This window comes from Balaenoptera physalus (assembly GCF_965194825.1).
Source record: "Balaenoptera physalus genome assembly, chromosome: X".
NCBI classification, from domain to species: domain Eukaryota; kingdom Metazoa; phylum Chordata; class Mammalia; order Artiodactyla; family Balaenopteridae; genus Balaenoptera; species Balaenoptera physalus.
Genome location: NC_138903.1, coordinates 21,966,819 through 21,994,372, shown reverse-complemented (window position 1 = coordinate 21,994,372; position 27,554 = coordinate 21,966,819). Strand labels below are relative to the sequence as shown.

Genomic DNA, 27,554 nt, shown 5'->3' with positions numbered 1-27,554 from the left:
AAAATGGGTAAGGATCATCAGTAGAGGCTGAAAGCACTGGGTAAAAGTTGGTGGGAAAAAGGGATATACACACACTGTCTCAAATTATCACCCCTATTTCCATTAATTTCAAAGGTGGAAAGGTAGCTTCACAAGGAAGAGATCTGACAAACATCATCTTAAACCAAGAGATCAAACTTCTTATCACCAGTAATGGGACAAACTGACCTTATGTGTCCCTGATATGAGTGGCAAGGACACAAGTTCATCTAAATTTTATTTTTGTCAAAATATTTAACCTGACTCTAAGCACAAAAAAACAATCAGGCAAATCCCAGGTTGTGGGACATTCAACAAAACAACCAGCCTGGTCTTTTTCTTTTTTTTTTAATTTTATTTTTGGCCACACAACATGGCTTCCCAGGATCTTAGTTCCCGGACCAAGGATCAAACCCACACCCTCGGCAGTGAAAGCACGGAGTCCTAACCACTGGACCCCCAGGGAATTCCCTGGTCCCTTTAAAAATGTCAATGTCATGAAAGACATTGGGCCAGAGGGGGAGGAAGGAGGGATGGTGCTGCTCTACACTAAATAAGACTAAAGAGACATGAAAAGCCAAGTGGACACTGCATTTTTAAAAACAGTTATAAAAGACATTATTGGGCTAAATGGGGAAATCTTAATATGGACAAAATCTTAGATAATATCCTGAGAATGGTACTGTGACTAAAACAACAAGAACCCTTGTTCTTAGGAGATCACCGCTGAAGCATGTCTACAACTTACTTTCAATAAATTCACCAAAAACAAAGTCTGCATGTATGTGTCTGGGAAAGGAGAAGAGGGACAAAGTAAACAAATGTCGTAAAATGTTAATAATCTACAAATTAAGATGCAGACTTTCTGAAAAGGGTAAGAGAGCACAGATTTTAGGCTCTGTGGTCACACACGTCTCTTAAGCTGTTGCATATTCTTCTTTGAATTTTTCTTTTCTTTTTTTACACTCTTTAAAAATGTAAAAGCCATTCTTAGCTTGAGGGCTATATAGTAACAGGTATGATTTCCTTCTGGGGTAATGAAATTGATTGTGGTGATGGCTGTACTACTGTAACTATACTGAAAGCCACTGAAATGTTCACTTTAAATAGGGGAATTGTATGGTATGTTAATTATGTCTCAATAAAGCTGTTCAAAAATAAACTGGCCATAAGTGGACCATAAACAAACTGGCCGTAAGTGGGCCACAGAGTGCTGAACAGTGATCTACCACTTGGTAGTAATAACGAACTAAACCAAAAAAACAAATACTGAAGGGAATTTTCCCCTCTCATTTTACAGGAACTAAATCAGGCTTGTTTACTCAAAAAATTTTTTTTGCCAATGATTGTGTAGCTAAGAAAATATGACACATACATTCATATCATTTTAAATTTCAATTAAACAAAGCAAGTCGACAAAAGTTCTAAACCTTGTTATTGTACTGTACTTCTATCAAAGAGCTAAAATTCTAAGTATGTCACTTCAGTAGGAATGAAAAGACATCAATTCTTACAGCCCTCAAAATTAGCAAGTCTAAAATGACCACAGGACTAACAAGTTCCAAAATAAGTAAGACTAAACTCTTCGGATAACAGAGACATGATACCTCATTTCCTGGTTGTTTACGTTTTTTGCGTTTAATTTTCTACATAACTACACTTCTTTCAACATTAGAACATTTTCTATACTGAAAAACAATTGTGGTAGGTCCTTTTTCCTTAAAGAAACTGTGCCAAAGTACCAAGTCATCTGAAATTGTAGACAATTCTGTATATCTCAAAACGCAGATACCTTTCTCATGGGAATCAAGGGCATGATCTTCAAGGTCATCATCAAAAATCTCTCGGCCATCCTCCACATAGCCAATACCATCTGCAGGAACAAAATTTAATATCGGGATCAAATTTCTAAAATTGGCCAATAATATTTTAGCCATGACAAAAAAATTTAAAAAAACCCTTTTATACCCACTCAGAGGTTCTCCTGGCCCAGGCCATTTTTAAGTGCAGCAGAATCCTGTTTAACCAAAAGTCGGATGAAACACAGCACCAACACAGGTTTTCTGAGTCAAAACCAAAGGATATACAGTTGACCCTTGAACAACTTGGGGTTAATGCACACATAACTTACAGTCAGCCATCAGTATCCACAGTTCTTCCAAATCTGCGGATTCAGCCAACCACGGACCACGTAGTACTGCCGTATTTACTACTGAAAAATATCCACATACAAGTGGACCCAAGCAGTTCAAACCCATACTGTTCAAGGATCAACTGTATACTATGCCTATTTAGGTGAACTAAGGTAATAATTTGGCCCATAGGATCAAAGTTTGCCACAATAGGATGCTTTACAGTACTTCTACTCTACCAGAAGAATAAAAAGTAAAAGAATCAAGATCACCAGAAGTCAGGCTTCCCTGGTGGTGCAGTGGTTAAGAATCCGCCTGCCAATGCAGGAGACACGAGTTCGATCTCTGGTCTGGGAAGATCCCACATGCCGCAGAGCAACTAAGACCGTGTGCCACAACTACTGAGCCTGGAAAGCTGGCAATATAGCTGAGTTCAATTACAGAAGTAGGAACAAAAATACAGTGGCAGGCACAATCTACACCCCCCTCCCTCTGCTCCGTGGTCAGCACTCACACACCCAAGAAGTCAAATCCCACAAACAGGAACCATCGAGCTTTCCACAAGGGCTGTAAGAACATGGGGACCAGCCTCTGCCCGGGGCCCCTGCCAAAGTTACTCTTCACGAGTACAGTCTCCTGTAATTCTCACAGCCATTCTGTGAGATAGAGTTTTCCTACACCCCATCACATGGGGATAGCCCACAGGTTCCTTCCAATTCCTACAGTCATTTCCTGGAGGATTTATACTATAGCCTGAGGTATGTGCCTGGCTTCTCCAAAATGTCCCTCAATAAATTTCCTATTGTTCTGCTTTCACACCCTCAAATCATGCATTTGAGGAAAACCCAAACCAAAGGTATGACCTTAAGTTAGCGCCTTACATCTGCCCAAGCAAAGCAGCAACTCCACTGACTGAGAAGCTACGAAAAGCAACTGATACAGTGCCTGGCAGGCGGTTTCTTCCCACATACCATCATCCACAATCCAGTCGTCATCCTGGCGGGCCTGGACCAGCTTCGAGTACTGTTCCTCATCAACTTCTTCATAAATACTTGTGAAGTCCTCTACCTGCCATCATACAAGTTTGAGAAAGCTTCAAGTGGAGTGAAAGTGTTAAACAATTCTGATGAAAAAATTGTCAAATTCAAAGTGGAATGGCAGCCTGAAGGAGTAGCTGCAACCAAATCATGAGTTCTGACATTCAACACCACTGCAGGATTTTCCTTAAATAGACATCAATTAACTTAGTATTCCTTTTAGGTGGGTGTTAACATAAGATATTAAATGATTCCATTAGCATAATACACTTGTCACACCAGCAATTACTCATCTACTTCATAAAAAACAAACTGAATTATAGCCAATTCTTCATTAGCTGCTTTGGGGATTAGTCACTTGTAATTTTGAGACTGGTTTCTCCTGTACTTGGCAAACCTGTAAGACATGCCACCTCCCTCTCCACTAGCTGATGGTGCCCCACAAATAGATAATAATCTTAATAACTGTTCAACCAACCAAATGTAATTCAAATGGAAAATCTCCCCCATCCATCCCCCTCCAAAAATCAGCAAAACGCACACTATATTCTACGGGTACACTAGAAATGGTTTTTGAGTGATCCCTATTTGTATTACCACTGATTCCCCACCATTTTCAGGTCTTAAAAACTGAGGGCAAGTGCGGAGAGAATGGCAAGGCCTGCAATCACATGGGCTGCCCGACCGCCAGAAGGCCAGAACACCACAAACTACTGGCATGAACAGAGCAGACCACCTCAGCACAGTTAGAGCAACAGACAGCATAGATGCACACCACTGCAGTGAGAATTTGGTGGGCTCCCATCTCCCAGATGAGAATTTGGTGGGCTTGTCAGCAAGAACTTAAAGATACCTCATTAAAAACTCCCCCTTCTCTTGAGAGTTCTGCCTTTTCAAGTGGGGACTGGAGGAAACGACCAACTCCATCTGAAGAGCTAAGACTCTAGGAAAAAACACCTGGACACAGAGCTTTGAGAGCCTGATGGGTAGAGTTGACTGGATTTCTGCCACACCTACTGGGCTTATAGTAATTACAGGATTAAGCTTAGTTTTTACCTCCGGTTTAATCTACTGGACAGGGATCACTGGCAAATACTGATCTGGCCTTTGATCATTTGGTGACAGAAATTACCTGCCCTACCAAATTAAGTTTTTCTTTGTTTTTTTTTTAAATTTTTATAGCTACTTTATTTATTCATTTATTTTTGGCTGTGTTGGGTCCTCGGTTCGTGCGAGGGCTTTCTCCAGTTGCGGCAAGCGGGGGCCACTCTTCATCGCGGTGCGCGGGCCCCTCACTATCGCGGCCCCTCCCGTTGCGGGGCACAGGCTCCAGACGCGCAGGCTCAGTAGTTGTGGCTCACGGGCCCAGCCGCTCCGTGGCATGTGGGATCTTCCCAGACCAGGGCTCGAACCCGTGTGCCCTGCATTAGCAGGCAGATTCTCAACCACTGCGCCACCCGGGAAGCCCCCAAATTAAGTTTTTTGACAACCCAAACACAAACTAGTCTAATTAAAATGACTGTACTGACCAACTTTCTTTTTGAGGGGAGAGGGAACTGGCAAGGTTAGCTTTGTTGGCTTAAGTCTATTATGCGTACTGTGTCTCTCGTTTAAGCAACTCATTTATATACTATCAAAAGACACCGGAAAACTATTTTTAAAAATCATTTTGAGTTAAAAAGTCATTTTGACTCAATCTCTAAAAACACTGCTACTGCTCAGCTTGAACTCTTAGAGCCATGCCATTAACATCAGTGATTAATGGGAAATCAGTCACATTGTGTCAACATCTGAAATGCCCCACAGAACTCCTTTATAGAAGTACCTACATTAAAAATGCTTTACTCTTGCTTTATTGTAATCCTTTTAGCAACCCTTTATGATGTGGTTGACTCCCTTAACTTGAATGAATGGTGCCAAACGACAAAAATCCTCTTCTACTTGCTTACTAGCCCAATACAGAATAGGCCATGGCTAAACAGGCACATTCTGAAGCCAGGCTGCCTGGGTTCCAATCAAGGCTCTGCCACTGTGACCTCAGATACCTCCCATGCGAAATGCTGTTAATCATAGTATCTAACTTTATACGGTATTGGAAGGATTAAATAAATGAACAGATTTGTAAAAGCACTTAGAACACTGTTAGCTGAAAAACTGCATTAGTTGCTATTGTTGTTGTTGTTGCTATTATTATTTTCTCATATTAATCACTTTCCAGCCCTGAGGCAGTTAAGATCCTCAGGGAGTGCCCTCAACGTGAAGTTAGACAATGTTGTGCAGATGGTAGCCACTCTGCTTTTCTACCTGCAGGGCATCGACAGTGGGTAGAGGAAAAGAGCCAAAAGGGCATCACATTCAATCCTACACGCAGGACACAGCAGAGGGAAGGTCCAAGTCCCTACCGCGCTCCCCTTGCATATGAGATTAGGAACAACAATTCTCTCCAAGGAGCAGCAGTGCTCGGCTAGACTGCTCAATACCTTATGGGCAAAGTAAAAGCATCTCTAAGTTCCCTCAACGAAGCCATGGAACTTAGCAGAGATGCAGTGTGCTTACTCATTTTAAAAGCATCTGTAAGGTGCCTCATGGGAACTTTAAGAGTTGAGTAGTCTCCCATAACCTGTAAATCTACCTCATGCCCATATGTTTGATATTAAGAAATTACTATTACAAGAAGCTTGAAATATATGCATATTTCTAATCAGTGACAAAGGTGACGTAAGATTATCTACAGGCTATGAATTAGATGAAGCACAGGAGAAAAAGCCCAGAAAAATGGTTACTTACTTCATATTTATACTTCTCACCAGCTTTAGCCCTTTTCAGTCTTTCCAGAGCTTCCTGTCGCCCTTTCTTTGATTTCTTCTCTCTCCGGGATCGAGAACCTACAAAACTCCCTGAATCTGACACAGCTGAAAAGAAGCCAAATTTACATGAGATGTACAAAATTGTCAGCCATCTTCCCTCAAAAACAAAGCAACAGTTTTTAGCCAATAGTAATATACAACTTTAATGTTATACAAATGGATTCTTTTTATAATGGAAATAATTCACAAGCTCAGGGCTGAATCTGCAGCTCCTGTGGCTCTTCAGAAATTTCCAGCTGAAGCAACTGTTATTTTTTTCCTCCAAAAAGAGAAAAATTCCAAATTCAACTGATATCCCCTGGAGACACTAAAGGGAGATCAGCCGTTAGTCCACAACCTTTCCCAGGGAAATGGCAGGCTGTTAAGTGGTTATAAAAGTGACAATTCATTTTGTATTCTGTTAATCAACATTTGAAAGGCTTTGAGGAGCACCTGCTCTTTGCAAAGTACCAGGCGCTCTGAGAGACACAAAGATAAGAAAGACAGGGCCCACAGACTCACAGAATTTACAATCTGACCTGGGAGATACCTGGCAGACCTCGGAGATACTGCGGGTTCAGTTCCAGACCAAGACCCATAAAGTGAATATCGCAATAAAGTTAGTCACACGAATTTTTTTTTTTTTTTGGTTTCCCAGGGCATATAAGGGTTATGTTTATACTATACTGTAGTCTATTAAATATGCAAAAGCATTATGTCTTTAAAAATACTTTATTGGTAAAACCGTTAACCATCATCTGAGCCTTCGGTGAGTTGTAGTAACATCCAAGATCCCTGATTACAGATCACCATAACAAATATAATAATGAAAAATTTGAAATGTGAGAATTACCAAAACAATGTTAACACAGGGACATGAAGTAATAAGCAAAGGCTGTTGGGAAAATGGCGCCAACAGACTTGCCCGATGCAGGGATGCCACAATCTTCAATTTGTAAAAAAAAAAAAAAAAAAATGCAGTATCTGTGAAGCACAATAAAGCGAGATATGCCTGTAAGTAGCAACTAACTCTAAAACAATTTTTAGAAGTAACACATGCCCTAACAGAGGTACAGATAAAGTGTCTGGAATTCCAAAGGAAGGATAAATTGGGAGTTGGGAGAATTGAACAAAGGTGGCTCTGAGGAGATTCTTGATTCCACCACTGATTTCCAGGCCTCATGCAGTTGGTTACGACATGAGAGGATGAGGTGAAAGATTACAAAGATTAAAATCTGTTTTGTGGAAAATTACTGAAGTACCAGAGAGCCTCAGTGGTCAGTCATTCAACTTCTGAATTACTCACACTTTGGGTCATCATAAACTGACCACCTCACACACGTACTGAAAAGATTTCATCCACAGAATGAAGACTTTCATATGCCAGCTGATGAATACCCAAGCCAAGCAAGACAGTGCCGCCTGCCAGCGATGAGTTGAGGCTCAGCACGACTGCCACCTACGTCTGTGAAATTGAGTACTGTATTGTATTTGGTGCTAATTATTTTATAAAAAGTAGTAAGCACAGAAAAGGAGAAGTATTGATAACAGGCATCCTAAAAGCTCCAACCCCCCTGGAACATTCATAACAACATTCAGCTGTTTGACTAAGCGTTTGAAATAGAAGACGCAATTTACAGAACATGTACCAAGTGCTGGCAATAAACTGTTGAAAACTGTATCTTAAAGGTGAGGCATAATTAGAGATATTTTTTTTTCTAGCTTTCTGGAAATGGAATCTCTCTTTATAACATCTCAGCCTATTGTCTGACTTTCACATTTGACTTTTAAATCAATTTTCAGAAAGGCATTAAAGAATGCAGGTACTTAATGATGACAGCCACAAAATCTTGGGTGTCACTCAAATGATTTCAAAAAATCGTGAGCAGGCCTACACGAAAAGGTTTTGGAGATTATGGAACATGACCACTGAGAGTGAAAAGGTGGCCTCAGTGTATTCCCTTCAAGACTCCCTTGACTCCTTTGTCAGATTATCCTGACAAAGTCCATAGGTTTTCAAAAAGACTTATTCCACAGGCAACGATGTGCCACTCTAAGGGTTTGGGGTACAATTACAAATAGGACAGAGTTGCCGGTCCTCAAGGGGCTCCCAGTCAAGGAAAGCAAAAAGACCTGAGGCTCCCACCATCATATAAAGATGGTGCCATATAAGAGATAGGAAGCCAGTATTGAGGAAATGTAGAAAAGAGAGCCATTAATTTTGCCTGGGAAATCAGACAAGGCTTCACAGGGGAGGTTTCCAACACAGAAAGAGTAGAATTTCACTATCAGAGTACAGGGTAACAAGGGGCACAAGCAAAGGAAAAGGCATGAGCCAAATTACAAAGGGATGAAAATGCAAGGTGTATTCAGAAACCGAGAGGAAGTCAATGTGGAAGGTAAGCTGGACATGAGAGCGTAGAGTGAGTGGGAGAACAGGAGATTAGGAAGAAGCGGCACAACCAGGCTCTGCCACTTACTGGGTGACATGAGACAACTGGGTGACATGAGACAACCAGTTAACCTCTCTGAGCTACACTGGCCAGGTGTCTTGTTGTTTTTTAAGCTGCCCAGCATCAGAATCTGTGAAGTCCCCCCTCCCTTATGCCCTTGCAGCTAGGGCATGCGCATATAAAATAGGCCCTCCGATTATGAACACCTGCTCAGACTTTAACTCAGAAGCTAGTGTGACAAGGAAAGGGGGATGGCTAATGGAAGATTCCAGAAGTATCAACAGCTACAGGAGGATTGAGTACCTGGAACAACAGTGCCAGCAATGTCCCAAGGTACTTGCAGGCTCTAACTTGAAGTACTTGGCCACGGTTGGCAACAACCTCCTCAATGGACCAGTTTTGTGGCATGATTTTAACCACTGTTCCTAGCTAAGCTGCCCCCCGACTGGCTCCCCGGAGTTTGTGAACATCACAATATCCTTCAGATAAATTCCTTTATGGTTTAAATCAACTAGAATTGGTTCCTGTAGCCTACACCTAAGGACTCTAATGCAGAGCCTCAGGGTCCTCATATGTGAAATGGGGATAATCATGTCTGCTTCATAAAGTTGTTAAGGATTAAATGAAGATGCTTGGCTTACTTTGTACTCAGCAATACAAGAGCTCACTTAATGTATGTGTGTGTGTGTGTGTGTGTGTACAGATGCAGGGTAGTCACACACACATATGCCAACACCCCACACTTCGCACTAACATGGTCTAGCTTCTAGAAAACAAAAATAAAGCAAAGCCGTTTTCTCAGGGAAGCCCCAATATAGCACTGCATATAATTACATGTTTACCATCTCAACTCCATGAAGACAAAAACCATGTCCAGCTTACCTACCACTGTAACACCAGAGCCTGATAGAATGCCTATACCTCGTAGGTGCATAATGAATATTTGCTGAATGAACCACTGTACCTGCTTTTTTTAATCATTAAACTCTCCCCGATCCATTTCCATATACAGTAACAGCTAGTTATAGACCTTTCAACTTTTCACAGCCACCCCATCTTCTAATACTTAAGCAGAAAAAAGGCCTAAATTTTCCTTTATGGAATACGTCTCCAATGCTTCAAGTAGGTAAGTTAGCAAAAAAAAAAAAAAAGAATAAGCATGAAAAAAATCCAGTTACCAAAGTTTAAATATTTGGTTCAAAATTACCATCTGGAGTACCCCCACCATCCCCCAAGGCAGACACACACAAGGCTGCAACAGTCTTTCAGGTAACAATCTTTCCAAGTTGGCTGGAAAGGAAAAATTCCAGTCACAAGTCCCCAGCCACTAATCAACACCATGACTTAAGAGGGATCTCAAGATTGCACGATGTCCTCCAAAGAGTGATTTCTTGATGTTCACGGAGAACGTAGTTTTTAGGGTGAAGAAAGGGCTTAGTGACATATCACTGATGGAGGGCTGCAAAGACTGTTCACATACTCACATCCCACATCCCATTTGTAATTCAGGCTAGTCGGCTCTCCAAAACAAATTGTCTTAAAAAGCGAAAGGCTAGAAGAACAAATTGAAATCTGTGATTCACCACTAGGTGAATGCAAAGGAAGCTGATTAGGAAGCAAGTTCTCATTAATGGTGATGCACTTGAGTGACAGGAGATGTGATCCTTGAGCTGAGAGAGTGAAGCACCTAATTTTAAGTTGGAAGTTCACTGAAGTGAAGTCACACTTTAGTTCCACACTGCTCAAAACTCAGAAATCAGACAAATCCATTTGCATTTTTGTATTCTATTTTTGGAAATAGAATATTACCACTGAAAACGGAGTAATATACAAGGCATCCGAAATGCTGCTGAACTGATACTTTTATTTTTAGAAGCTTCACCTGAAATGACTAGACTGTGAACACTATTTCTGTGCGGCACTTGAAGAACTTTACATAAATTTGAAAAAAAAATTGTTAATGCATAAAGTAGAAACCCATTACCTACAAAGGCAAGACGCGTTTGTATCTTCAGGTGACAGCACTTAGAGCTTTCTTTCCTGCTTAGGTACAATGTGTAACAATCTTCCCAGCAGTTTCTATCAAGGGAAGGGCGCACATCCGTTCCGTCCCAGCCCTCAAGCGGACACATGGGGCGGAAGCAATGAAATACTTTCGGCCAATACTGTGCCCCACCAGGGCCAGTCTCATGAAGGTGTGCCCAGCACGTGGGATGAGATTCACCAAAAGAAATAAAAAGAAAGGCAGCCAAGTGCGGAGACCCGCAGTGACAGAGGTGAGGCAGCCTCCCAAACAAAAAGCCCCGCAGGGGGTTGCTCGGGTTTGCCAGGACCCAACAGCCCTGCAAAGACCTGTCCGAGGCCTCATAGGTTCCAGTCCTGGACGTCCGAGGTCCGCGCCCAAAGAGACCCGCGGGTCAACCCGGCCGTGCGCCTCCCTAAGAAAAAAATAAAACAGAGCCCCCACCACCCGCAATCATGCCACAGTCTCCGCACTCCCAACTGGGGACCCCGCGCGCGGGGTCATCTCTCACCGCTCGCCCCCAGCTCGCAGTCATCGCCGTGCACGGGCGCCATGGTCCCGGAGTCTTCCGATTCCGCGCCAACCAGCCCGAAACTGGCGCGGAGGCCGACACAGGCGCCACCCAGAAAGCCAATCAGCAGCTCCAGAGGCTGCGGACTTCCGCCCGGAAGGCCACTGACGTGACGCGCCGCGCCGCGCGGCGCCCCGCCCCCGGCCTTCCCGCGGGCGCGCGTTTGGCGCCCCGTGATGACCCCTTAGGGAAAAGAGCGAGCGGCGGGGGAGGCCGTGGAGAGCGGAAAAAGAAAGCGGTCGGGCGCTGGAAAAGAGCCTCCTGGAGACTCGTTGCGCAGGCGCACCCATGCTGATGGGAAAAGACTTGGGCCCCTTGGAGTAGGAGCTTTCTGGTTCTGAGGGTTGATTTTCCGAGAAAAGAGGCGCGGGAGGCAGTAGGGTGGGCGTGGTTGAACGGGTTTCCCAGGAGCCTGGGAAAACGACTGCCTCCTGCTGCGCACTCGGAGTCTTGCCTGATACTTTGCTTCTCTGAGTACGAATACAGTCGCTGTGTGATTTATGGTATTGCAATATATGCACCAAGTTAACCAAAAGGTCAAAAGTACCATCACCAATACGGGGCCTCCCGATGTGGTGCACTTGGAAAAAAGGAACAATATCACCTACATAGTCTTCTTGCAAATAATGTTTAACCTGAATCTAACCATGAAGAAACAATCAGATGTATTCAAAACGTAGAACAATCTATAAAACATCTGGCCTGGACTCCTGCAAAATGTCAATGTTATGAAAGATAAAAAGGACATTAGATTCTTCTGTTTGGTACAATACGTGCAATGTATGCACCTCATTTATTGTGTTTTTTTTCCATTTATTGTTTAATAGTAAAACCAGAGACGTCTACATGTATATCTTAACTAGAGAGCACTATTTAAACCAAGAACTTAGAATGAGAATTAACCATCTTTTTGGTTAACTCTTTCTACAATTTGTGTAGAATTAACTTTAACCATTGAGGCCAATACATCTGAACACTTTTCTCAAACCCACTAGTGCACAGGGCTCTTGGTCCCCCCCACCCCCTCCCCCTCCCCCACTACCCCCATCCAGAACAAAGTTAGATCCATGCCCTCAAGTGATTCAACATGAATTATTGACCAATGGACAAATCTTTTGTGATAATTGAGCCCTGGCTCATAGCATAAACATGCAATGTCATCGTGAATAAAACCTGCCCCCAAAGACAAATAGCTGTACTAATGCTTCAGAATCTTCTAAACCAGCTGCATGAACTAATACTTGGGGATGGGAAACCAGAATTCTTCTGGGAATTATTAAAGGTATTGGAGCAATTAAGAAAGCATTATGAGTTAGAACATTGATGGTATAGTCAGTCAACAGTGAATTTTAGATTAATCCTTTGTCCGGTGATTCATTTGTAAATATTTTCTCCCATTCTGAAGGTTGTCTTTTCGTCCTGTTTGTAGTTTCCTTTGCTTTGCAAAAGCTTTTAAGTTTCATTAGGTCCCATTTGTTTATTTTTGTTTTTATTTCAATTACTCTAGGAGGTGGATCAAAAATGATCTTGCTGTGATTTATGTCAGAGTGTTCTTCCTATGTTTTCCTCTAACAGTTTTATAGTGTCCAGTCTTACATTTAGGTCTCGAATCCATTTTGAGTTTATTTTTGTGTATGGTGTTAGGGAGTGTTCTAATTTCATTCTTTTACATGTAGCTGTCCAGTATTCCCAGCACCACTTATTGAAGAGGCTGTCTTTTCTCCATTGTATATCCTTGCCTCCTTTGTCATAGATTAGTTGACCATAGGTACGTGGGTTAATCTCTGGGCTTTCTATCCTGTTCCATTGATCTATATTTCTGTTTTTGTGCCAGTACCATATTGTCTTGATTACTGTAGCTTTGTAGTGTAGCCTGAAGTCAGGGAGTCTGATTTCTCCAGCTCCTTTTTTTTCCCTCAGGACTGCTTTGGCTATTCAGGGTCTTTTGTGTCTCCATAGAAATTTTAAGATTTTTTGTTCTAGTTCTGTAAATAATGCCATTGGTAATTTGAGAGGGATTGCATTGAATCTGTAGATTGCTTTGGGTAGTATAGTCACTTTCACAATATTGATTGTTGTTTGAACACAAACACCTGTTTGTATCATCTTTAATTTCTTTCATCAGTGTCTTATAGTTTTCTGCATACAGGTCTTTTGTCTCCCTAAGTAGGTTTATTCCTAGGTATTTTATTCTTTTTGTTGCAATGGTAAATGGGAGTGTTTCCTTAATTTCTCTTTCAGACTTTTCATCATTAGTGTATAGGAATGCAAGAGATTTCTGTGCATTAATTTTGTATCCTGCAACTTTACCAAATTCATTGATTACCTCTAGTAGTTTTCTGGTGGCATCTTTAGGATTCTCTGTGTATAGTATCATGCCATCTGCAAACAGTGACAGTTTTACTTCTTTTCCAATTTGTATTCCTTTTATTCCTTTATTCGTTTGCAAAAATATTTGCAAACGAATCAACGGACAAAGGATTAATCTCCAAAATATATAAACAGCTCATGCAGCTCAATATTAAAAAACAAACAACCCAATCAAAAAATGGGCAGAAGACCTAAATAGACATTTCTCCAAAGAAGACATACAGATGGCCAAGAAGCACATGAAAAGCTGCTCAACATCACTAATTATTAGAGAAATGCAAATCAAAACTACAATGAGGTATCACCTCACGCCAGTTAGAATGGGCATCATCAGAAAATCTACAAACAACAAATGCTGGAGAGGGTGTGGAGAAAAGGGAACCCCCTTGCACTGTTGGTGAGAATGTAAATTGATACAGCCCCTATGGAGAACAGTATGGATGTTCCTTAAAGAACTAAAAATAGAATTACCATATGACCCAGCAATCCCATCTCTGGGCATATACCCAGAGAAAACCATAATTCAAAAAGACACATGCACCCCAATGTTCATTGCAGCACTATTTACAATAGCCAGGTCATGGAAGCAACCTAAATGCCCATTGACAGACGAATGGATAAAGAAGATGTGGTACATATATACAATGGAATATTACTCAGCCATGAAAAGGAACAAAATTGGGTCATTTGTAGAGACCTGGTTGGATCTAAAGACCGTCATACAGAGTGAAGTAAGTCAGAAAGAGAAAAACAAATATCATATATTAACACATATATGTGGACCCTAGTAAAATGGTACAGATGAACCAGTTTGCAGGGCAGAAATAGAGACACAGATGTAGAGAGCAAACGTATGGACACCAAGCAGGGAAAGTGGCGGGGGGGGGGGTGGTGGTAGTGGTGGGATGAATTGGGAGATTGGGATTGACATATATACACTAATATGTATAAAATGGATAACTAATAAGAACCTGCTGTATACAAAAATAAAGTTCCAAAAAAAGTAAATTTTAGGAGAGGATGGCAGCATGAGGGTTTCTTAATTTACATATGACCAGTGTTCTAGAAAGTTTAGAGCAGTGGTTCTCAACTTTAGTTTCAAATTAGAATCATCTGAGCAGTTTTTCAAAGTTCTAACGCCCCCTGGACCTATTAAATCAGAATTTCTGAGGATGGGATTCCAATGTGCAGCCAAAGTTGAAAACAAGTGGTCTAGACAAGGCGTTGCTAAACCTTTTAGAGTCATCAGCAGGATGGCTAACCTGGACATAAATATCCAGTTGAACAATTATGTGGTCACACATACCTGGACACACCTCTTTCTGTGAGAAAGGAAAGCTCATTTCCCACCTGTTCTGAAGACTTTCACTCTTTAAATCTTACAGCATTTAGTGCTGTAACTTCCTATAAATTGAATGATATCTAGGTTACCTAAAACTCTTATGCAAGGCCAGCACTAGCTTTATTAGAAACAGCGTGAAACCACCCCCCTCGTTAAGCATCGGTCACCAATAGAAACCATAGCCTGACTGTCTCCATGGTTTGGGTTTAGGAAATAGAGAGTTATTTTAGTTCAAGCAGTCATCACTTGTTGCTTCATTTTATTACCCTTGATGCGGAATCCCGCCTCTGTACCCCGACACCGAATTAAATCTCGGAGACAGAGTTTTGGATAAAGTAAAAAATAATAGCTTTATTGCTTTGCCCTGGAAAGGGGGCCACAGCAGGCTAATGCCCTCAAAACTGTGGGTCCCAGAGGGTGTGATCAGCCTGTGGACATTCTTCTGATTGGTTGGTGGTGAGGTAAGTGAGAGTCAGCATCATCAACCTTCTGTTTCCAACTGGTCTGGGGTCTGTGTGCTTGTGGGCAGCATACCGTTAACTTCTCCCACCTGGTGGGGGCTTCAGTATCTGCAAAACAGCTCAAAGATACTGTTATGTGTGTCCCTTGAGGGGGAACCAGGACCCTGCCCCAAGGCTGCACTATTGTTTCTTGACTGCTCATCCCTTGTCTCTGCATCCCCTCCCTTCCCTAATTAGCAACTGTTTGAACTGCCCATTGGAACTCAGGGAAGGTCCTGGAGCCTGAATAAAGCCTGTTTCCTGTAATCAAGAAATGGGGGACACAGAAAGACTTTTGTGCCCAGGAACCCCACAGGGTCCTGCTTGGTTTCACCCTCTGTGTTCCTTCCACAGTAAAGACAACTTACATTTCATTGCCCTTTGTCCTTAACTCTTATTGAATAATTTCTGCCAGTGAGACAAAATTGCCCAGTCATTAATACTTCAGGCACAGTCAGTAATTTGTTTTATAATCATCCGCTTGAAAAGATCATCCTAGATAAACCTAGAGATTATCATACTAAGTGAAGTAAGTCAGACAGAGAAAGACAAATATTATGATACCGCTTATATGTGGAATCTAAAAATTGTACAAATGAACTCATTTACAAAACAGAAACAGACTCACAGACATAGAAAACAAACTTATGGTTACCAAAGAGGAAAGTAGGGGAGAGATTAAAAAAAAAAGATCATCCTGGAAATACAAAATGTGTTCAAAAGTGGGAGAGGGACACGTCCCCTAGATCAGACGTAAGCAAAGTAAGTCTGCTGGAAAGTTATGTATGTGCATATAAATCTGATGCTTTCCAGAGTTGTATATGTTCTCCTTAGATCAAAAACAGAGATTGTCTTGATGGATTTATTTTCTTTTCCCTCTATTGGCATAATCAATGGTGAGCTACACTTGATGACTTACTATGTTATATCTATACCTCTTTAATACAATGTTGCTTAAAATTCCTGTCAGTATTTACTTGCTTTTTACATGTTGTAGTCCACCTTACATTTTTTAATTAAATTTTTAATTTTGAGATAGTCATAAATTCACAGGCAGTTATGAGAAATAATACAGAAAAATTCCATGTATCCCTTACCCAGTGTCTCCCACTGGTAACATCTTGCAAAAGTATATCACAACCAGGATGTTGGCATTGATACAGTCAAGATACAGGACATTTCCAGCTCTAAGGATCCTTTATGTTGCCCTTATACAGCCATATCTGCTCCCCTCCTGCACGACCCAACCCCCACCCCATCCTTAACCCCTGGTAACCACTAGTCTGTTCTCCATTTCTATAATTTTGTTGCAGGTCTTTGTACAGACTTTCATTTCTCTCGGGTAAAGACTTAGGAGTGGAACTGCTGAGTCATGTGGTAAATATATGTTTAACTTTAAAATAAACTGTGAAACTGTTTTTCCAAAGTGGCTGTGCTATTTTACATTCCCACTGGCAGTATATGAGAGATTTAGTTGTTCTACATCCTCAGCAATAACTATCAGTTTTTATTTTAATTTTTGTTCTAGTGATTATGTATTAGTATCTCACTGTGAGTTTTAATTTGCGCTTCCCTGATGACTAATGAGGAGCGCTTCTTGGCTATTTGCAACTGTTTCTCTTGGATGCATTTGTTCTTTGTTTCCCTTTGTTCTTTGTTTCTCTCTTTTCCCCCTTCTCTGGGTTTAATGGAGCACTTTATATGATTCCATTTTATCTCATCTCTTGGTATATCATTTATACTTCTTTTTTTAAGAACTTTTTTAGTGGTTGCCCTAAGGTTTACAATATACATTTTAAAATAATCTAAGTCCACCTCCAAATAACATCATACTGCTCCATGTGTAGTTTAGGTACCTGATAAGTGAGTATTCCCAAATCCTCCCTCCTTCCCTTGTGACACCTTGCTGGTGTCCAGGAATTGTTTGTTAGTGTAGGAAAATGCCCCACCCACACATTGGAAATTAGGTCTCAGAACACTTATTATCTGGTTTCTGATGAGAAGCCCATGTAATTCTCATCCTTATTCTTCTATAAGTAAAGTTTCCCACCCTCCACCCCTCACCTCTGGCTTCCTTCAAATTTTCACCTTGTCCTTTGTGTTTTGTTTGTTTGGTTGGTTGGTTGGTTGGTTTTTGGGTTTTCTTTTTTTTTAATAAATTTATTTATTTATTTATTTTTGGCTTCGTTGGGTCTTCGTTGCTAGGCTCGGACTTTCTTTAGTTGTGGCGAGTGGGGGCTACTCTTCGTTGCGGTGCACGGGCGTCTCATTGTGGTGGCTTCTCTTGTTGCGGAGCATGGGCTCTAGGTGCATGGGCTTCAGTAGTTGTGGCATGCAGGCTTTAGCAGTTGTGGCCCACGGACTCTAGAGCACAGGCTCAGTAGTTGTGGTGCACAGGCTTAGTTACTCTGCGGCATGTGGGATCTTCCCAGATCAGGGCTCGAACCCATGTCCCCTGCATTGGCAGGTGGATTCTCAACCACTGCGCCACCAGGGAAGCCCTTTTTTTTTTGCTTGTTTGGTTGTGGGTTGGGTTTTTTTGGGGGCGGGCGGTGTTTGTTTGTTGCAATTTGAATATGATGTTCCTGGGTGTGGGGTTTTTAAAATTTGTTTGTTTGCTTTGGTATTTATCCTGCTTGGTGTTTTCTGAGCTTTCTGGGTCTGGTTGTGTTTGTCATATTGATGATACATTATTTGGAAAGTTCTTGGCCACTATTACTTCAGATATTTCTTCTGCTCTATTTTCTCTTTCTTCCCCTACTGGTATTTTGATATTGTTCCCATACTCCTTTCTCTGACTGCAACAGTTGCAATCTATTTCCTCCAAGTCTTGTCCCCTGTTGACTATGATTATTTTTATTTTTCCTCAGGTGAAACAGAAAAGCTGAAGAGAGCTGAAATTCCCTTCCGCAAGCTAGGATAATATTGCAGTATTGCCCTTTGACAAAGTCTTTCCTCTGCAGAGTAGGCCTTTGTGATTGACAAGATTCTGGAAGAGTTTCCTGTTGGTTACTCTTCCTCTTCCCCTACCAAAGCCCCCAAGGGATTTTTCTCAGATCCTCAAGTTGAGAATCTGGTGAGGTTCCTGGAGAAAAAAGCCCACAAAAGTGTGTGATCCTCCCTCTGATTGCAGCGTACCCCTCAGGAATTTCTTGATTTCATGCTAGTCCATACTCAGCCTCCAGCAATTCATCAACATTGCCATGTAAGTGTTCCCACCAGATTATGGTTCCAGGTAAGCAAATCTCAGCTGTCATTCCCTGTATGTGCCTATCTCTCCAGATTTGGGGATGGCAATTTGCCCTGTTTTCTCAATTCTTTTTGAGAATTTTCTTGTCTAAGAAAAGTCATTGATTTTCAGTTTATTCATATTTTTCTTGATGTAAGGATGGTAGCAACAGTATCCACGCACTTTACATGTAAGAGCAGAAATGAGAAGTCACTTGGCCATCTCTTGTATACATTCTTTGGTGAATTATTTGTCCAAATCTTTTGCCCATTTTTAAAATTTTGAGTTATTTGTCCAATTATTAAGTTACAAGAATTTTTATACATCCTAAATAAAAGTCCTTTTGAGGCAGGAGATAGGTGGGCCTCAGGCTGAGCAGCTGGAGTTCATCCCCTGTGGACAAATACTCCAAAATAGCAGGAGGGAGGAGAAGCTGAGCCCTGCCCCGATAAGAGATAAAAGACCACATATTCCTCATTCTCAAAGTCAAGGAGACCTTCCCAACTACACATGCGCAGAAAGACTCCTTGAAGGTCAAAAAGGGAGGGGGCGCCACCCCATAGTAGGTGATGTCAGCCTACCCATAGGCCTCTTTGCTAGAATCCATCTTGGCTAAGAGATGCATGCACACACATGGGAGGACGCTGAGATAAACCAAATGTGGACTCAGAACCGGCCAAAGCAAGATGATTGGCCAAAGGAAACCCAGAAGAAATGCCCCGTAAAAGTGATTCAAACAACCACGAGGGCATGGCTCTCTCTCTAAGCCTGCCCATGTGTCTATCCACATGTACTCTTTTTCCTCCTAATAAACACTTTACTTGTTTCACTACTTTCCCTCTCTGTGTGGAAATTCAGTTCTACACAGCTGACGGGCCAGGGCCTTGTCACTGGCCACTGGTCCCTTGTGATCTAGTGGCGAGGATTCAGCGCTCCTGCCACAGCCTGACTTCAGTCTCTGGCCAGGGAACTGAAATCCTGCTTCAAGCCACTGCAGGCTGAGGCCACCCGAGACCACTTTATAAATATGTGTTTTGCAAATATTTTCTCCCAGTGTGTGACTTTTCTTTTTTTGTGTGTGACGTTTCGTTTTCTTAACCGTGTCTTTTTTTTAAAAAATAAATTTATTTATTTTATTTTTGGCTGCGCTGGGCCTTCGTTGCTGCACGCGGGCTTTCTCTAGTTGTGGCGAGCGGGGGCTACTCTTCATTGCGGTGTGCAGGCTTCTCATTGCAGTGGCTTCTCTTGTTGCAGAGCATGGGCTTTAGGCGCGCGGGCTTCAGTAGTTGTGGCATGTGGGCTCCGTAGTTGTGGCTCACAGGCTCTAGAGCGCAGGCTCAGTAGTTGTGGCACATGGGCTTAGTTGCCCTGCAGCATGTGGGATCTTCCCGGACCAGAGTTCGAACCCGTGTCCCCTGCATTGGCAGGCAGATTCTTAACCACTCCGCCACCAGGGAAGCCCAACAATTATTTTCAAAGCAGCTACTATGAACCTAGAACTATGCTAGACAGAGCAAATTATTTCACCTCAGTCCAGAATCTAGCCCTCAGCCACTAGATTCAGAAAATCATACTGTTCATACATTCAGAGATGATCAGACTTTTGATAACAAACTACTTGTAATTAACTGTAATTAAAATAACCAGAAAATGTGAAAGAATTGTTTAATTTCTACAGTGATTTAGAATACCTCTAGCTGGGCCTGCTTTAATATTTGTGGGGTCAGGACAAGAATATAAATGGAAGCCCATATATCATATGTCTAAATATTTAAAAGTTTGAAATTAGGCTAACAGACTGTTTGTTATATGGGGTGGGGGGAGCCAGAGCCAGAACCCCTCCTTTGTACCACACCACGGGGTGCGGCCAGCCCAGATATCCAGATTCTGTTCACATTTTCCTGCTGAAAGGTTGACCACCCCTCATGCCCAGGGATATACAACTCTGCAGTGAGGTTACCCCCAGGAGGGTGGCCTTGAGGAAGAGCCTGCACACGCCCTGGAAACAGGCTGAGAACATTTTGGCAGAGAACTCCAGAGTCTTCTAGAAGGGGGTTGGGGGTCCCAAGGCGTGTACCCTGTCCCCATGACCACATGGACTCCTCAGAGGAGGAGAGCCAAAGTAGGGCCCTCTTAAACATGGCACACAAGGCCATGATCCAGGGCACACCCTGCCCACTGGTGAGGTACTACAAAGCCAACAGAATACTGCTGGGGAATTCGTGCAACAGGAGGCTGATTTCACCAGCTCTGAAGCTGAGGCCTAGTTGATCATCCATGTCTCCCAGCGTAGAACACCTCGTGGGCCATGAGGATACTTGTCCCCCAAATTCAGGTGTGTACCTCCTGTGATAGGGCTGACACAGTTTGCTTCCCCAACAATATCCTTTTCTCTGAAGGTCAGGGGCTGCAAAAGCTCCTCACAGAGTGGGAGAATAGGGGCTGAAATCCAGCCATCCCTCTGCTCACCAGATGGGGCTGCTTCTGTCCAGAGGAGCACCTTTTTCTAATTTACACAAGGTGCCATATAGGGTAGCTGAGACATGTTGTCCACCCATTTCCAATTCTATGGACCTGGGCGACTAGGCTCCACCCACTGACACAACGCTCAGAGCTCTGGAGCGCCCCCTGTGGTAGACAGGGAATCGTTAATAGGACTCTCCTGAGACCATTTCAGTTCAAGAGGCTCTCAAAAGTAGAAGAGACCCCAGAAAGCCACCAATAAGTGTTCAGATAATAGACACTTTCATAATCCAATTAAGGGTAAACGGCTTAATTTACTGACCCAACTAGGTGTGTGATAATAATACAGAATACAGTTGTATTGGTAGCCCTCTTTCCATTCTATTTGCTTTACAGTCAGAATTAATCAAGACCTACCCTCTCAACTTTCTCATGCTTATGACAAACAATCACCTTCTCTAAGCAAGAATTAACTGAGGGAATAGATTGGCAGTGATTCTTATTTTGGATGTGAGACAAGAAGCTTGGAAATATAATCAAATGCACTGTTATTCTAATAGATGACAACAAGAGGCAATTTCAAAACAAGCCTCTCTTGTGAACCATTGGGCCTTGATGACACAAGAGTGATTTTTCCGTTACTGAGAAGAGCAAACCAGTGCAAATAGAGGTGGATGATGTTTTCCGGAAAGCTGAACCAAGCTTCAGTTTAGATTTAGAGAAACCTCCTCTTTGAATCAATCTGTGCTATGTCGAGTTGGGCCATCATTTCAATGGATCCAGTGAATCACTCTGGAAGAAATAATGTGCCCAGGACTTCCTTCTTTTCCTCCTCTTTTAGTTTACTACCTGGAACCCACCCTGGGAATGTGGCTTACCTCTGATGTCCAATCCCAGCCTCTTTGAGGGGATGATCCGTGGAGGATAAGAATCAAGATGAGGGAGAACCTAGGAAGGAAGAAGGAAGAGGTATCTGCAAAAATGCTTGGATCTGAAAGTGTTGCAGGGTGAGGGCTATGGGGAACTGCGGGGAGAGGTCCAATACAAATATAACATCTGTTTCCTTGGGTTCTGCAGTAGCTTCTACACACAAGTTCTATGGGGTTGCCTCCGTATTGCCCTCTAAACTTCCCCCATGCTGAGGATTCTCTCCTAACAGTCCTCGTACCATTTGGAAAAGTGAGTGTATTTGTCCTAGTTCTGTCAGGGAAGCGGACCACTGTGAGCCATGGAGGAAGGGATTTATTATAGGAAATAGACCTGGCCCATTGTGGGAGGGGCTGGGGGAGTGGAGGTCTAGGAGGTTGGAGGATGAGAGAGGCCACCCACCTGGCAGTCGGAAGCCCAGCACATCTAGCTGCCAAAGTGGAGGAGGAAGCCCACGAGAAGCTTTGGGAAGCTCTATGGGGCTGCACACACATCTGATGGTGGGCCTGGGGCTGCTGTTGATCAATAGCGTAGCAGTTCAGAAGAAGATCTGGACGCAGAGTGAAGAGAGGGAGGACAGGCTGGGACCCACTGTCACATCCCCCTCTGTTTGTCACCACATCCAACCACTCGCTTCACTCTCTTTGGAAGATTTTGCCTTCCAAATCTTGTGCAAATTCCTCTCTTGGTCAACTCTAACCCAAAGCTAAGGGAATGGGATCCTTGGAAATGTGATTCCAGCTCACCAAGTCAGCACACTAGGACTTCCCTGGCGGTTCAGTGGTTAAGATGCCGCGCGCTTCTACTTCAGGGGGCACCGGTTTGATCCCTGGTCGGGGAACTAAGATCCTGCAAGCCACGTGGCCAAAAAAAAAAAAAAAAAGTCAGCACACTACATACAACCATGCTAGGAAACCAGCAGCGAATTCACTGACAGAGCTTCCCCTGCAACCATACAGCACCGGATCAGAGAAAGTGCGGGATGGATGGATGGATGGACAGAAGGAAAACTTGAAAGGATCCTTCAGCTGATCAGAGCAAGTTTTACCGTCCGGAAGATGGAATATGTAAGCAAGCAATTAAGAGTTTTCCTGCCAGGATGGGACATAGGAAATCTTTACGTGGCTTAGGTGAATTTAGATAGCAGTTTTTCTGAACTAAGTTATGATACTCATTTTAACAGTCAGCAGCCAAAGTTCCCATAGCACTTTGCTGCAGCCAGATTGCAAAAGAATCTTTTTCAGAGAAAGCCCCAAGCACATGCATGTTTAAAGAGTTCTTTTAACACACAGCATTATCTGAGGGGAAATGACTTTAACACAAATTGTGAAGATTCCACATTGTTAAAATGCACAAATTCACTGCCAATGATGCTTAGAATAGCTACCTGAAAGAGATAAAATGTTTATTAGAATCAAAGTCCGTTTGAGGGATTTATTTTCTCTACCTTTATTCTCGTATCTGAAGAAAGTGCTGAGTTGTATGTTAACACTTCAAGGTCTTGACCACTTTTTATGTTGAAAAAAAGAGAGAAAATGTTTGTCATTCCAGGAGCATAATCAGTTGAGCCAGCACACAATGACATTGTTAATTCACCAGCGGAATTTGTTGCCATAGCTCCAGTGAGGGACAGGGTAGATGAAACAATGGCCTTTTTCACCACAACTTGCCTGTCCCCAGCAACAGGCCATCACTGCGCCGGGCCAGAGCACAGCAATTGTCAATGAACAACAGCCGGAGGGGACAACAGGAGACTTATGGTAAATAAAGCAAGAGCGCCCGGCAACTTGGATCTCTGCTTATTCAAGCACTGGGACACAACTAGCTCCTCCGAGCTTATCTTTAAGCTTAACTTTTGGTAAAGTGCTCCCGTAAATCCTCAGAAAGAAAATTTTCACCTTGTGCCTCAAAAGAACTCCAAAGGGAAGAGAGGACTCTAAAAAAAGAGGGAAAGCACATCAGGAGCAGACATGGTGGGTCACCAGGATTGCACCATGGAAGAGGACACCAGGGACAATTGCACCCCCCAATTCTGGCGCAAGGTAATGTACACGCTTTCTTATTGATTTGTGCCTCTTTGATTATCAAGGTAGGTTCAAAAAGTTAAGTTCTATGTATCTGTGATGGACCTGTGATAATTAATAGAATCACACTCAAAAGAGAAATATTGGGAATTCCCTGGTGGTCCAGTGGTTGGGACTCTGTGCTCTCACTGCCGAGGGCCCGGGTTCAGGCCCTGGTTGGGGAACCAGGATCCCACAGCCGTGCGGCGCGGCCAAAAGAGAAAGAAAAAAAAAGAGAGAGAGAAATATTATCCCTTCTTAAGAGAAATATTTTCCCTTCTTAAGGTGATAAAAATGAAAAACTGTGGCTAATGGTTCTTTATCCCCTGACTGAGGATGCAAGCACCCTGGACAGAGTCAGAAGACAGGAACAAATTCTCTTCCTAAAAAAAAGGTCAAACAGATACACACTACTATATATAAAATAGATAAACAACAAGGACCTACTGTATAGAACAGGGAACTATATTCAATATCTTGTAATAACCTGTAATGGAAAAGAATCTGAAAAAGAATATATATATATATATATATATATATATATGCGTGTGTATAACTGAATCACTTTGCTGTACATTTGAAACTAGCACAACATTGTAAATCAACTATACTTCAATTTAAAAAATAAGGAAAAAATTTTCAGAAGGTCAGATCAGTATGAGTAAATGTAGGTAGTTCAACGCCAAGAATGATGCTGTAGGAGCCTGAGGGTGCTGGAGAAATATTTTAACAAAATGTTCATTATCCTGTAGTATTAGAAACTTTCCTAGTAGAAAAGTCACAAAACCCTGATTAGAACATCCATTTCTGAATTCCTTGCAGTGTAACTATCATATAAGTGATACTACCTTCTATGGTCTTTTATTTGGGGGGAGGGGTGCCTAGGGGAATGTGTACTTTAGTGGAGCTTTGTTAAACCAAAGAGTTCTAGACAGAAAAAGTTTAGGTGGTAAGACAAAATAGTAAGGATTCCAGAGGATGTGAAGAAGAGATTGATGCAATCTCTCTGCTTCATAGAAAAGCTGCTTTCACAGCACTCCCCAGAGACTGGTTTCTCAGGCCTTAAGACACTTGGCCCTGCTCTTTCCTGTCCCAGCACTCCTTCAAAACTTTCCCATGCCCCTGGGAGTGGCTGGGGATGGCTGGTTAAAGCATCGGATGGCTCAGAAAGGAATCTGGGTCCATATCCACCAGGCACTTGAGCTACTTGACTGGTAGACCATTTCCCCCAATCGGTCCCTTCCCTGTTTGCCTCCATATTATCTCAGATTTGGAGAAGTTTGTATGTTGAAGACTCATGAGTTTTACCAACTCATTTTATTGAGTTAATGGGGGACTCAGGAGGCATTTTAGTCATTCATTCATTTACTCACTCATTCATGCCTCATTCCAAAAATAGATTTGAAGTGGTATCAAAACAATTAGATTCAGTTCTTGACTGGTCCAAATATGGAAAATTGATTTAATCTTTCTACGTAGAGTTATGTAGAATTCAATCTGCAAATATCACTCTGTACTCCTATACCTTTTGTGAATTGAAAAATAGCCAAAGGCTTCTAATCTCATGGATCTCCTAATAGCATCACTTATTATCATAATAATAGCTGACATTTTTAGTTCTTAGTAGGTGGCATGCCCTGTCCAAGTACTTTACATGCCTTATTTCATGTGATTATAGCCAATGAAAGTGTTCAAACGCCTAACCACTAGCCTATTCTGCTAATTTGAGCCTCAGTTTCTCCCAGTTAAATGGAGTGGGTTTATTTAACCTCCTTGGGCAAGCAAGATGAATTCTATTATTAATTGTAACAATAATAAAGAAATGATTGCATTAACATTTTAATCATGCTTTTCAGTTCTCAGTGTACTTTTCATACAGAAGCTGACCTCAATTTCTGTAAATTTAATTTTCTGACTGCCAGCCCTTTTGGGCACCATACATTGATACCCTCAAGCTGACACATGACCATTTAAGGCTATTGCTAATGGTGCTGCTTACCAGCTAATAGTTATAAACATTGTCATTAAATATTGTATCTGAATGGTGAGGTTTTGAATTTAATAATACAGTTGACCCTTGAACAGTGCAAGGGTTAGGGGGCCAACCCTCCGTGCAGTTGAAAATCTGAGTATAACTTAGTCTGCCCTCCGTATCCAAGGATGCAACCAACCACGGGTGGTGTAGTACTGTAGTATTTACTATTGAAAATAGTAAGTGGACCCGCACAGTTCAAACCCGTTGTTCAAGGGTCAACTGTATTTTTAATCTCTCCAAGAATGGAAACTCCCTTTATCTGAAAGAGTTGGTTATTCACTTTCCACATATTTAACTTTAGTACTTGATTGGCACTTATTTTGATAATAGGAGAATGCCTGAACATCATCTCAATTCCTCTTACTCCAAAGGCTATGAGGTAGATATTATTTATATTCTCATTTTCAAGTGAAAATTGAGGCTCAAAGAGGTTAAGTAAATTGTCCAATGTAGTTAAGCAGAGGGCTGAAATTCAGATTCTTGGAATCCAGTTTCACTTTTTCTTTCAACCTACACCATCAAATAAGGTAGCCACTAACCACATATGACTGTTTAAATTTAATTTTAATTAATTAAAACTAAATAAAATGTAAAGTTTAGATCCTCACTCGCACTAGCCACATTTCAAGCGCTCAGTAGTCACAGGTGGCTAGTGGCTACCTTATTTGGACACTGCAGATACAGAATATTCCATCATTGCAGAAAGTTCTATTGGATAATGCTGCTTTAAGCCATAATGTCTCTTTTAGATATATTGACACATTTCCTCAGAATATATTGCAGTTCTGTCACAAGAGATATGGATTTAAAATTTTACCGTGGGGGCTTCCCTGGTGGCACAGTGGTTGAGAATCTGCCTGCCAATGCAGGGGACGCGGGCTCGAGCCCTGGTCTGGGAAGATCCCACATGCCGTGTAGCAGCTAGGCCCGTGAGCCACAACTACTGAGGCTGCGCATCTGGAGCCTGTGCTCTGCAACAAGAGAGGCCGCGATAGTAAAGAGGCCCACGCACCGCGATGAGGAGTGGCCCCCGCTCGCCGCAACTAGAGAAAGCCCTCGCACAGAAACGAAGACCCAACACAGCCAAAAATAAATATAAAAATAAATAAATAAAAAAAGATTACTATAAAAAAATTTTACCGTGAAATCTCATTCATGTGAAGTTTCTTCATTTGCATAGCACCAAGTTAACTTTGATCTGCAAATTAATAATATAGATAAGAGCCAAGGAGACATTAAACACACTTCAGAGACCAAAGTTTTTAAGCACCATCAAATAACTGCAGAAGCACTCACTTAGATGTAAGCAATTGATATGATAATTACACATCATTTTTATTTATTCATTAAAACCGGGATCCCCTAAATTGCCCTGGTAGGAAATAATGTGGTTAGCCTAGTTCTTTCTAGCAGCCCTTCTGCTATTCCTAAATTCTATGTAAAATCATTTTATACCATTGATTTACCTTCCTCTCTTCCTTTGGTAAGTCAGTAGCATAAAATACTTTCACGCTGAGAAGTTTTTTTTTAATTATACTATGATTT

At 42.1% G+C, this 27,554-nt stretch overlaps 2 protein-coding genes and 1 long non-coding RNA gene across 5 annotated transcripts in view; 2 read left to right on the top strand and 1 right to left on the bottom strand.

Moving 5' to 3' along the window:
* The window catches only part of POLA1 (DNA polymerase alpha 1, catalytic subunit), a 292,429-nt gene extending 281,276 nt beyond the window's left edge, over nt 1–11,153 (bottom strand). For 2 of the 3 annotated variants that reach the window (XM_082446929.1, XM_082446930.1), the window contains exons 1-4: nt 11,021–11,153; nt 5,975–6,099; nt 3,122–3,218; nt 1,811–1,891 (exon numbers count right to left, since the gene is read on the bottom strand). In XM_082446929.1, the coding sequence (XP_082303055.1) occupies nt 1,811–1,891; nt 3,122–3,218; nt 5,975–6,099; nt 11,021–11,063 (346 nt within the window). In that variant the 5' untranslated portion in view covers nt 11,064–11,153. The remainder of the gene's footprint in view (nt 1–1,810; nt 1,892–3,121; nt 3,219–5,974; nt 6,100–11,020) is intronic. The other variant, XM_082446931.1, reaches the window with a different exon arrangement.
* The window catches only part of LOC309653016, a 633,104-nt gene that overhangs the window by 149,047 nt on the left and 456,503 nt on the right, over nt 1–27,554 (top strand). The gene's annotated exons all lie outside the window — the stretch shown is intronic.
* The window catches only part of PCYT1B (phosphate cytidylyltransferase 1B, choline), a 178,489-nt gene continuing 163,043 nt past the window's right edge, over nt 12,109–27,554 (top strand). Inside the window, exon 1 of the mRNA XM_082447234.1 lies at nt 12,109–23,953. Coding sequence (XP_082303360.1) covers nt 23,882–23,953 — 72 coding nt within the window. The 5' untranslated portion in view covers nt 12,109–23,881. The remainder of the gene's footprint in view (nt 23,954–27,554) is intronic.